The sequence below is a fragment of the Gorilla gorilla genome, chromosome 12, assembly GCF_029281585.2.
Source record: "Gorilla gorilla gorilla isolate KB3781 chromosome 12, NHGRI_mGorGor1-v2.1_pri, whole genome shotgun sequence".
Lineage (NCBI taxonomy): Eukaryota > Metazoa > Chordata > Mammalia > Primates > Hominidae > Gorilla > Gorilla gorilla.
In genome coordinates, this window is record NC_073236.2 from 35,891,069 (window position 1) to 35,903,945 (window position 12,877).

Below are 12,877 nucleotides of genomic sequence, written 5' to 3' on the forward strand. Positions count from 1 at the left end.
TGTGTGATGGTTGGGGTGGGGGGGTACCACACACTTTTAAATGACCAGATCTCATGAGAACTCACTCATTTTTGCAAAGACAGCACCAAGCCATGAGGGATTTGTTCCCATGATCCAAACACCTCCCACCAGGCCCCACCTCCAGCCTTGGGAATTATAATTCAACATGAGATCTGAGTGGGGGAAAATATCCAAACTATATCAGTTACTTTTTGCTGATCTTATTTAAGTAAATTTATTCTTTCACAGCATGGCTCTGTGGAATTTCTTTTTCACATTATTAGGAATTTACTCCTTGTCCTGTTCTTTCAGGAAATGCAGTTGGGATCCTAAAGGCTGGGGGCTGCAGCCTTGCCAGGGATTAGAGTTGAGTATTCATCAGGAAGTTGGAAAAGCCCTCCTCGGAGGGAAGAAGCCTACCACTTCTGTAACCTTTTAAAACCATCCTTTCAGTTAAGGAGGACCCAAAAAGACAAACAATGACATTTAGGTAATGACTTTTTGGGAATTTTGTTTAAACCTTTGCTACAATTAAAAATCAATAATTTCTCTTTCCGTGATTGCTTAATGATTTAAGGATCTGGCTCATTCATCAACTGGGAACAAGGACAAGTGTAAAGCTGAGTGAAATGACCAGGCTTTGAGGGTGGAGGCAAATTCCTGCCAGCTTGAGTGAGGAGGTGAGATCAGGGGCTCCTTCCTGTGAAGAGCTCTCCATGAGTGAGGCCTAAGGGGGCTCAGTTTGCCCCGTAGAGATCTTGGGCACTATGAAACTCTTCAATAACCTCAAGGAGTCGTAACAGGAGGACAGAATCCTTTCTCCCCCAAACAATTGAGCTCTGAAACACGTATGGCCCATTCCTGGGGGTGGAATGGCTGCTGTGTACCCCCTTATCACGCAGTTCTTGCTCAGCCCCTCTCACTAACAGTCTAGGCTTTGGAGGACACTGTACAAAGATGCCTCTGCTTTTCTGTTTGAGATTTTATTTATGGCTGGCTGAGTCCATTTTGTGTTGCTGTAACAGAATATCTGAGATTGGGTAATTTAAAAAGAAAAGGAGTTTATTTAGCTCACAATGCTGGTGGCTGGGAAGTTCAAGAGCACGGCCCTAGCATCTGGTCAGCTTCTGAGGAGGGCTATGTGCTGTGTCAAGACATGGTGGAGAAGTGGAAAAGCAAGCAAGTGTGTGTGAAAAGGCACTAAACAGGAGGAGGAACCTCACTTTATAACAACCCATTCTCAGAGGAACAAATCCCTTCCCTCCAGAGTGAGCACTCACTCACTCCCTTGAGATGGCCTTATTCTATTCATAACAGATCCACTCTGATGTTCCAAACACCTCCCATTAGGCCCCACCTCCCAATAGTGCTGCAGTGGCAATTAGCTTTAATGTGAGTCTTGTTGGGGACCAGCCACATTCAAATCATAGCAATGCCCTAATCACATTGTGAAAGGCACTGGGTTAAACTTTAAGGCCCATTCTATATCAATCTGCCAAAGCCATTAGGATCAGACTAGATCTTAATGTTAGTAGATCTAATACTAGTTGAGAGCTGAAAGAGGGGAGGGAGGCTATTATATCAGAAAGCTACTCTAGGTAAGTGTATTAGTCCATTTTCACACAGTTCCACATGACCGGGGAGGCCTCAGAATCATGGCAGGAGGCCAAAGGCACATCTTACATGGCAGTGGCAAGAGAAAAATGAGAGAAGATACAAAAGCCGGAACTCCTGATAAAACCATCAGATGTTGTGAGACTTACTCACTACCAGGAGAACAGTATGGGGTATCCACCCCCACGATTCAAATTACCTCCCACCGGGCCCCTCCCACAATATGTGGGAATTATGGGAGTACAATTCAAGATGAGATTTGGATGGGGTTACAGAGCAAAACCATATCAGTGAGCTTCAAGCATAGTTCTGGGCCTCTTGGCTGTCACGACAAGAAGAGATATTCTATTAAAAAAAAAAAAAAAAGGAAGCTACCAACCCATCAAAAGGTGCTCAGTTCCATAGCCCTAAACTCCAAAAAGTTTGTAGGGAATTTGAATCAGGACCTATGACAACATAATAGTGTCTTGAATAGTTGCTTTTAGAACATACAGAGATAATCTTTAGATGATGATTATTACATTCATATTTTACAAAACCCTTTGGCATAAAATATTATAAATCTCTTCTCTGTTACATCATTTCTATTTGAGTAAGAAAATCTTAGTATATAACTTTTTAACTTAATTTTATTTTTTGAGACAGTGTCTCGCTCTGTGGCCCAGGCTGGAGCGCAGTGGCACGATCTCGGCTCACTGCAGTCTCCGCCTCCCAGGTTCAAGCGATTCTCTTGCCTCAGCCTCCCTAGTAGCTGGGACTACTGGTGCCCGCCGCCATGCCCGGATGATTTTTGTATTTATAGTAGAGGCGGAGTTTCACCATGTTGGCCAGGGTGGTCTGTAACTTCTGACCTTAGGTGATCCACCGGCCTTGGCCTCCCGTAGTGCTGGGATTACAGGCGTGAGCCACTGCGCCCGGCCTTCGTATATAACTTTAGATGCAGCTGGACCGCGTGTGTGTGCGCGCGCGCCTGTGTGCGTTTCCCACTCTGTGCCTCCCGCATGCCCTTGAAGCAGAGGGCTCCTTCGCTTCACTTCCTCTACTTCACCACATTGAAGCAGAGGCCCCTCTCTACTTCCTCAGGGGTTGTATGCAGCACAATGGAAAACAGCTGCGTCTGCAACTCCTTCTGGCTGTTATGCTCCTAGAACCTAAGCCTTGGATTAATACGGCAGAGAAAAATGCCCACTGCTCAGGGACTATCCCATATTCTCCAAACTTCCCCATTTCCTGGTAATTAGGTGGGGGTCATGTGACTTGTTTTGGTTAATGGGCTGTGGGTAGAAGTAAACATATGAATATATCAATATAATTGCGTGTATGTGTTGATGTAAAATGCAATGTCCTGCACATACACTCTGCAACTTTATTTTAAGGAAATACTTAACCTTGGAGACATTTCTATATTATTATACATAAGTTTATCTTTTTATTTTAAACTGTTATCATATCACAATAAGAATATAGCATAATTTCAACGACTCCCTTCTTGTTGGACATTTAGATGCTTTCCATTATTTTGCAACGATAAAAACACTTCTGTGTGTTTTCTAGGAAACCTAGAAATGAAATTGTTTGGCAGAAAGGTATCCATTTTTACAAATTAAAAAAAAATCATTCTTTTAAACATATTTCATTGAATTCAATTTGTTGGAATTTTTACCTAGGATTTTTACGATTATATTAATCAGTGAGAATGTTCTAAGTTTTTTTTTGTTTGTTTTTTGTTTTTGAGGCAGAGATCGCTCTGTTGCCCAGGATGGAGTGCAGTGGCATGATCTTGGCTCACTGCAACCTCCGTCTCTCGGGTTCAAGTGATTCTCCTACTTCAGCCTCCTAAGTAGCTGGGATTACAGGTGCCTGCACAAAGCCCCGCTAATTTTTTGTATTTTTAGTATAGACGGGTTTCACCATGTTGGTCAGGCTGGTCTCGAACTCCTGACCTCATGATCCGCCTACCTCGGCCTCCCAAAGTGCTGGGATTGCAGGCGTGAGCCACCGTGCCCAGCCCTAATTCTTTTAATGTTAAACTCTTTCTCGCTTTCCTCTCTCTTCTTCACTCCTCAAGAAGGGGGAACACTGACATAATTGGATGAGATTCCAGGATGTTGATGGTGCCAAGTTTATGAGCTACAAACCCTTGTGTGGCTCTCCCTTTGGTACTTTGCTCTTTCTCCAGGGAGAAAGGAGGACAAACAAATTGGAGCTGATCTCTTATTATGGACAGAACCTCTCATCTGTCTTCCTCCCTCATAAGCAGTGTTGCTCATTCACCCTCCCAGTCTTGGCAAGGAGCTGGTGGAAAGATCTGAGTTTAGAAGGGAGAAAGGCTCCAGCTTAGTGCCCAAGTCCTGTGCCCACATAGCCAGGTCACCTTGTACTAGAGTTAGAGGCACTTAAAGTAAGGAAATTCCTTATCTCCTTCTGCCATTGTCTATCGTGCTGCTCATCTTCAGGAACTGCAGAAAGATGATGACCACACCAAGGCAAGACTGAGTCCATTCCTGAATATCATTCCTGTAAGATCAAAATCTCATTCTAAGAGTATTGTCTTTGCTAGGTTTTAGTATCAGTAACTATTTTGAAGAGTGATTTGAAATTTCCAAATATTTGAGAGTTTTTGTTTATATAAAATATTGTTGTTCGGTTCTTCTTAATTTGCTGTTGGGATATGTTAGTACCCTACAAGGAATCCAGCTTTTAGAATAATGCCACATTACAAAGGAATGGGTTAACAAGAAGTGTGGGGGGGAAGGGTAATTTTTTTTTTTTTTTTTGAGACGGAGTGTCACTCTGTTGCCCAGGCTGGAGTGCAGTGGCACAATCTCGGCTCACTGCAACCTCTGCCTCCCAGGTTCAAGTGATTCTCCCGCCTCAGCCTTCCAAGTGGCTGGGATTACAGGCACCCGCCATCATGCCCAGCTAATTTTTGTATTTTTGTAGAGATGGGATTTCACCATGTTGGCCAGGCTGTTCTTGAACTCCTGACCTCATGTGATCTGCCCACCTTGGCCTCCCAAAGTGTTGGGGTTACAGGCGTGAGCCACTGTGCCTGGCCGGGGAGGGTAATTTAAAAACAGACCTGCTTTATGCCATATAAAATGGGAATATGTCTTGTTAAAAACGCATTTAAATCCAGGGAGGTTTCTCTGTGCCATTAGTATCAAGCACTAAATGAATATTGTATGACTGAGATGACAGAAATTTCCTTTTGGAGAAAATTGAAGTCAACAGTTGATCAACACAGCATATAATTAACAGGGCAGGGTGTGGAGTCAGGCTGCCTGGGTTCAAATTCCGGAACCACCACTGAGTGGCCTTGGAGAAATAGCTTAATATTCTGTCTCAGTTTACTTATCTAGAAAATGGACATAATTATGATGTCTCCCTCAAAGAGCTTTTCTAAGTATTAAATGATGTAATATATTTAAAGAGGTTAGAACATGGTCTGACATTCAATACATTCTAGCTATGATTAAGTGTTAATTCAGTCTGGTAAAAGTGAACGTAGTCTTTGCCAAGGGTAGTAAAAAAGCTCTGACCCTCATCAAAGATGTTAGATTGAGAGCCAGGAGTCTACATTCATTGTCCCAAATAATGAATGCTGAACTCAAGAACATCACAGCATAGAGAAACCTCTGTTTGAGCTCTACCTCCCCCTGATGGCCCCTGTTCCCACCTACCTCTCCCAAGGCTGCCCCTGATGGCCAAAACTCCCTTCACCACAAAAGCTAACAAAGGTTCAGCAGGAACTGCCTCACTCTCTCAGTTTCTCCTTCCTCTTCAGAGGGAGTGCCTCTGTTTTAATTCCAGCTCAGGTTCTTTCTCACACATATATACAAGGAGTTAACATTCTCCGTCTCCTCTGGTTCCAGTTTTTGCAGTGGGCTTAGGAAAATGCTTTTCCTCCCTTCATTTCCTTTATCACCCTCCCTCCTCCACCAAACATTCTGATCATGGCCATAAGCCCAAGCAGTGGCAGTGATAGACTTGTATAAAGAAAAGGAAAACCCATTGAACCTGAAAAGTAAACAGCACAAAGGTCAAATAACAACGAAAGGCTTGTCAAAGGCTTGTACATGGTTGCCAAGAGTGTGGTACTGGCAAGCAATGCTTTGAGACTGTACAGGTAGAGAGAAGTTATTAGGGCCACAGCATCCATGGGAAGGCTTTGGGGAGAGAGAGAAGAGCTAGAGCTGACCCTGAAGGGATGGTGATTCCCAAACTGTGGTAATCTGGGTGGGCCTGAGTAAAGTCATCGGTGCTCAGAGGCAGGGACCAGGTGGGTCTCTCTGGGATGGGGGTTTGTGTTGGAGGCAATGAGCAAAAGTCTGAAAGTATAATTTGAGCCCTTAATGGTAAAGTCCAGAAGTTTGACATCAAAGATGGCAGTGATTTGATCAATGTCGCTTACTGAGGTTTAAGGAAAGATACAAATTATCTGTAAAAATGTAAACTCAAAACAAATTTGTCAAAAGTTCAGTATAGTAGTGTATCACCACTGTGCTAAAGGTTTTCTTATTTCAAATAACTCAATAAAAATGAGGCAAACCATTCTGTAACTAGCTAAACTGAAGTCCATATCAACTATTTAATGCTTCAAAATGACCTTAAACTTCTACTCACTTATCATTCTACAATTTAAGTAAGTAATGTTTCACATTTTCAACAGAATGTATGCTTATAGACACATAAACACGAAAGACGGGGACAGATCATCTTGGTGACTTGCACGTATGTGGCAAGTGTCCTAGGGAAAGGAGCAGGCATGGGGTGAAGGTGGGAACAGGAGTGCCTGGCGTGACCATGTGAGGCAGGGCATTTGGCTATGTGTTGCTGTGTGCTCTGTCTCACCCCCGTGACCCAAGAATATTAGTGTGGCAGGGTGTGGACAGCAAGGATTAATGGGTCATTGGCAAACATGGGCGAGGCTGGTGTTTTACTCCCTTCTGAACAGTCTTCAGTACTATCAAGCTTTTCCTTGTTTTTTGGTGGTGTGGATGGCAGGTTTCATTTGCAGGGCCAAACATATATAAACTAATAACTGCCAGGAATGATTTGTGATATGGAATGAAATCTTTCAGTACTTTTTAAATGATAGAGGCATTAAAAGAATGCAGGAGAAATAAATTCCTGTGGATGAAGCAGACTTTTTTTGGGGAGACAGAATTACTCAGTTCTAACATTAACTATGTTTTATTAGTTCTTTGAAAAACCTGCAAATGATCTGGTCAGTTCTATAATTTTAAAATCTAAAATCGTTTACTATCCCAATACCCTAAAAACAATACTTACTGTGGGGTCTTTTATTAAGACTTTAAAGATACTTTTCATAAGCACAATTTTATTTCCTGGTGACTGGAAAAATAGGAATATATTTAGAGCCTTTTGCTTAATTGATAAGGTAACACTGAAACAAAGGTTAAAAACAAAGCTGAATGGAGAAAATAATGCCTATAGAAATATTCATGTCAAACAGGTAAGAATATTCTTGGCGACTGCAGCCCCTGCCTCCACAATTGCAAAATTGCAGCTCCCTGTCCCTTCTGTCTGTCTCACCTCCGCCCACGTCCAGTGGCTGAGCTACAACGAACTGCCCCACCTCTTTTAAAGCTTCTTTCTCTGAACTGTGCAAGGAAGAGAGCATCGCCTGACAGTGCTGAGGTGAAAATTAAAACTACACAGGGGTCAATGCTCTGCTGAAAAGTATGAAAAGAAGTTCGTCTGTAGCTTTTCCCGCAGTCTCCTCGCCTCTCCTCGGCCTCTGGCGCCTTCCTCCCCTATCTGCTCGCACCCTATATTTCTACCCCAGCTCATCAGTGTATTTGTTTGTTCATTCATTCATTCATATTCTCCGCTGTTGTTAATTTTCCCATTGACAGTAGGCGCAAGGGGCAACGCCACTCGCCCTGTCCCTCTAGCGTGGCCTCTGTTTGGGGGTCTGGGGTGGAGGTCGTCCCGGCCCGGGTGGTTCCGGACCCCGGCTTTCCGCACCTGGCTCGGTGACGGCCTCGGCGCCCCGCCCCCTTGGCCACGGTCCGCAGCCATCGCCCCAGTGAGGGCTCGCTCTGTGGGCGGGGCCGGCTCCAGGAGCCGCGCTGTGATTGGCCGTGTCCAGGCAACCGCGGAGACGCCGTCGTCAACAGACCGCGCTCGGAACCAGAGGCGCGGGTCACAGAGACCTAGAACAGCTGGAATCCTTCGCCCCCGGCGCGCAGCCTTCGCCCGCCGGAATCGCTGCCTTATCCACCAGCGGGATGCTTACCTCGCCCGCCCTCTCGGATCAGGGGGGCCCGGGAGGATGGGAGGGTGGCTGCTGAGCGGGAGCCGCCACGTCTTCCAGCTGACATATTGCCTAGTAAGTGTGGGAGCGATCCCTGCCGCGCGAGAGCCGCCGAGGTGCCGAGCCTTCCAACAAGCGGCCTAGGGAGGTCTTGGAAAAATGCCATTTCCGAGCTGGACTACACGCACACTTTACAGATGCGGAAACAGTACCAGGAAAGCTCGGTGACTTGCCCTGGCCCACTTAATCGTCCGCTACCCAGGGCAAGCCGAGGGTCAAGGTACCGACCCCTCCTACTCTAGAGCTCTTTCCATCACACCTCACCCGAGCCCACGCCCAGCCGCTCTGGTGGAAAAGCGGCTTTCCTAGTTTCTGTCTATGCCATAGGCCAGCAGTTCAAGGTGATGAAGTCCACCTGGGCTTTGGAGGGAACATGGGAACCAGAAGAAACACATTTCCTGAACATAAGGATAAATATGTATAGTCTAAAAGCCAAAGCAACACTTACTTGGTTTCACAATCATGTCAGTTTCTTTCACCCTCCTTGTATGGAAATAAGACTTAATAAGTAGATTTAGTTTCCATTTGGTAGAGCTTTTCCTTTCATTTTCTTGGAAGCTCTGTTTCTTCTCAGCAATGACCTTCCTCCTAAAGCACTCCAATTATTCTCAGATATTGCCTTCTTGACTATTTTCTCAACCGTGGGACAGTCCGCTTCAATATCCTTGTCTCTGTCCACATTATTTGAGCCAATGATCACAGCCAAGCCTTGTCCCTTAAGGGCAGAAAAAATGGGAGGAGGTTTAAGGGTTTCTGGGGAAGAGTTGCATCAGGATCCATCATGAAGCTTCGTCCCAGTTTCCTTTCTTCCTGGAAAAATCATCGTTCACAAATTCACCTAAATCACAAGATATATATCCACCTAGCCCAGACTTCTTTTTCAGAAACTAACAGGGGTATAGGAAGTTTGGGGTGTTGATAATAAAGTAGCTAGAAGCTTATTGAATGTCTAAACTGGATTAATGGACTCTCAACCCTGCACTGTCCCTGAACCTCCGAGCACATAGGACATTTTCTCTGAGGGCATGCTGACTTCACAAGACTGTCGCCCAGGGCAGCCCAGGAGCATCTGCTTCCAGTAGACGGGGCCCTTGTACAGTTGCCAGCTTAACTTTTCTATTTTCCCCACAGCTTTGCCTGCCCACATCTTCAGCTCAGACTTTCACTTCCTTGTTTTTCCTTTTACACTTCCTCCTTCTTCTAAGGAAATACTTTCCTATCCAAACTCTATGTATGGTTCTTGGGATGGCCTCTAAAACTTAGGGCAATGCTCAACTCCGGTATGTTGTTGTTTCTGACTTCTGGGTTACTTGGTTCCCCAATTTATAATAACGTCAGCTGAGGAAACTCTGAATAATAGTAAATAAATAAATAAATAGCATAGTTTTATCAGAAAATAATATATCCCCCTTTATTTTTTTTTTGAGACAGGGTCTCGCTCTGTCCCCCAGGCTGGAGTGCAGTGGTGCAATCTTGGCTTACTGCAACCTCTGCCCCCTGGGTTCAAGCAATTCTCCTGCCTCAGCCTCCCTAGTAGCTGGGATTACATGTGTGTGTTACCATGCCCGGCTAATTTTTGTATTTTTAGTAGAGACGAGGTTTCACCATGTTGGCCAGGCTGGTCTCAAGCTCCTGACCTCAGGTGATCCGCCCGCCTTGGCCTCCCAAAGTGCCAAGAGAGCACTTTGGCACTTTAAGGGGGCATTACAGGAGTGAGCCACCGTGCCTGGCCAATATATCCCTTTTTTAAAAGAGCTGTTTCCTGATATTAGCCTTATTAACACTGTGGATATTTGCCTTCTTTGAACAAAATCAGGATTCTCTTAGTAGCTCTGAGTGATCAGTTTTATTCATCTCAACTCTCACACCAAGTGCCTGCTGCGTATGAGGCCCTGTGCTGAGAATCTTCCTGTAGTTTGTCTCCGTAGTCATTGAACTGTCTTTAAGTCTAGTGAGGACAAGCCTGAAGTGCCTAAGACCTTAGTGATAAAGTATCATAGCAAAAGTTAGGGTTTTCCCAGGGAGGGGCTGCGGAAGGTTGTGAAGGGGTTTCGGGGAGGCTTAATGGCAGAGGCAGCATTTGAAATGAGCCTTGCAGGCTAAGAGTCCGCATAGAAGAGCCGTCTGAGACCAACCTGGAGGTGGGAAAGCAGGCGGGCTAGTGGGGGTGGGGTGGGGAGAAGGGGGCTACGTCCCGGCTCGCAGCAGGCTTCCTTGCTCTGACAGAACAGTTCCTATCCCACTTGAGTGGAACAATTCCTTCTGTTGGGAGATGGCTTTTCTCCCTTTCCCCCTTTCCTTCCTTTTTTTTTTTTTCCAGACAATACAAATATTCCATTTGTATTTCAGACAATACAAATATTCTCAGGCTACAAAACCCTGGAGGTAAGATCTGAATCAGACTGAACTGTACAGGTTCTCAGATCCAGTAGAGCCAATTACACTTTTTTTAAAAATTAATTTTTTAAAAGTCATATGAGTGCGAAAGGGACTGGGGCATGCACCTTAGCTATGCTGCAGAAGTTTTGATTGCCTTTTTTGGGGATCAAAAACATGTCCCTTTAGCTTATAAATAACACCTGTGACTATTCTGAACCCCTCTTTAAGGTTCCCAAATCCACTTTACAAAATCTTATTAGGGCAGTTTATGTAAAAGTGCTCCCTTTTAAACCTAGTACTCCCTTCAGCAAGAATATTGTAGGAGGTGGGTGTGTTTCAGGGAAGAGAAAAATTAACTAGAAATGATGAAATAGTAAAGAAAGAAGTTTCTTCTGAGCTTCCCTTTCTTGTTTCTTGTTTCTTGTTTCTTGACCAAATTTAAAAGACTTTCAGCTCTAGTCTTTGTGGATAGATCCTCAAAAACAAGTTGAGGCATATTAGTCTGCCCTTGTTTTCATGTTCTGTGATTCTAAACTTTCTAGCTCAGTATGATTGGAGACTTGGGGATAAAAAGCGCTTGGGATGAAAGTGGGTCTCATGAAACAAAATACAATGACTAAAGAACCATGACTTTTAGATCATTTATTTGCACATAGCTGTTTCCAACATATAAAGTGCTTATCCACGTATAACTTATACATTAGCACAGTTGTTCCTTGAATAGCCCTGGGAGTTAGGGTGTGCAGGTGGTATTACTATCCTAGAGAGGTGGAATCACCTTAAAGTGGCAGAATGGGCTTATACTGAGTTTTGATTCTAAACTTTTCCACTCCTACGTGATGCTCTCCAAGTAATATTGCAATATTCTCATCAAATTGAGCCTTTGTAGAAAGAAGGCCAGATCTTCACCAATAATAATTTGTATACCTTTGCAACTCAACATATGTGGACAATACAAATTCACATAAACCTTGAAATGGAAATTATTATCTTTTTTTTTTTTTTGAGACTGAGTCTCGCTAAAGACAAGTTCTTGCTCTGTTGCCCAGGCTGGAGTGCAGTGGTGCAATTAGAGCTCACTGCAACATCGAACTCCTGGGCTCAAGCAATCCTCCTGCTTCAGCCTCTCGAGTAGCTGGGACTACAGGCATGCACCACCATGCCTGGCTAATTAAAAAAAAAAAATTAGTAGAGATGAGTCCTCCACTATGTTGGTCAGGGTAGTCTCGAACTCCTGGGCTCAAGCGATCTTCTCAACATGCTGGGATTACAGGCATGAGCCACTGCACCCAGCCTCATTATCTTTAAAAGTTTGAGAGTGATAAGCCAAGAAGCTTATTGAGTCTGAGCTCTGAGAATAAAGATTAGTGTTCCGGACGAGGACCTAGGGCCCTACTAGAATGCAGTCCTACTGGAATGCAGATTGCCTTGTCCCATAAGACCTGGCTGGAGGAGGTTAATTGTAAAGATAGCAGAGTGGTTAAGAAATGGCTTTGACTCCTGCTTTTCTCACTGGCTGTGGCAGAACCTGTGAGCAAGTTCTTTAAATCCTCGAAGCTTGCGATTCCTCACATGTAAGTGGCGTGTTAATAATGAGTAACTGATACGGTTATGAAGAAGCTGTGAGCTAGTGCGTATAAAAGGACCAACAAATGGAAGTTGTTGCATTGCTTCTGTTACACTAAAGATCACAGAACACAGATCCTGGAGCTGAATGGCCTGGTTTAGAATCTTAACTCCACCCCTTACCAGTTGTAAGATTGTGGACAAGTTAATTAACCCCTCTCTGTCTTGGTTTCCTCATCTGTAAAATGAAAATCAGAGCAGTACCTACCTCATGAGGTTATTATAAGGATTAAATGTAAATTGCACATAACATGATGTTAAATAAGTGCTTGCTAATGATAATACTTCTAACTCCTTTTTATAAAACCTCCCTGACTTGGTCCAACTGATTTTTGTGTTTGACTGAATTTCCATGTCATGACAGTGAAACTTTTAGGAAATACAGTTAAAGTTTTAGAAATAGGGAAATAACCTATTTTCATTGTTAAAAAGTTTTACAATTCAGGGTATCAGTTTACATGCATTGTGAATTCTGGATACGGAAGTAAGCAGAACTTTCTACACTTCCTCCAGGTCACCAGGCCCTGCCCATTTGTGGTGAGCGGGTTAAGATTGCATTGTAGTTTGGCCCCATCCTTTCCTCTTGCATACACTAGCTATATTTAGGCAGGTCTAGCTAAGTTTAATATGTTGCATATGGCCTTGGGTCCAGTTGATCCCAGAACAGATGGCTACATGGGCCAGAATGCTTAAGTCCGATTGTAGAGCAAAGCCCCAGACAATAAAACATTCAGAAAGTGGATACATGTATTCCAGCTGGGCTGAGCTGTGGTCTGGTTCCCAACCGCCACCAGCTCCCAATTAGCCACTACACCTGTTCGACAGGTAAAAACCCGTCAGAGTTTTATCCTTCTCATCCTCATTGGGCGCAAAATGTCAGGTGTGATTGTTATTGGAATACAGATGTGTAGTGAA

General features: G+C 44.1%; 1 protein-coding gene across 4 annotated transcripts in view; it reads left to right on the plus strand.

Annotated features, from left to right (window-relative positions):
- Window positions 1-7,735: 7,735 nt before the first annotated feature.
- VWA3B (von Willebrand factor A domain containing 3B) overlaps window positions 7,736-12,877 on the plus strand; it is a 225,651-nt gene continuing 220,509 nt past the window's right edge. For 3 of the 4 annotated variants that reach the window (XR_008677081.2, XM_031008311.3, XM_055378491.2), the window contains exon 1: window positions 7,736-7,972. Coding sequence is in view for 1 of the 4 variants with exons in the window: in XM_063695582.1 (XP_063551652.1) it covers window positions 8,095-8,177 (83 nt within the window). In the remaining 3 variants the exon portion in view is untranslated. Of the gene's footprint in view, window positions 8,178-12,877 lie in introns of all 4 variants that reach the window. The other variant, XM_063695582.1, reaches the window with a different exon arrangement.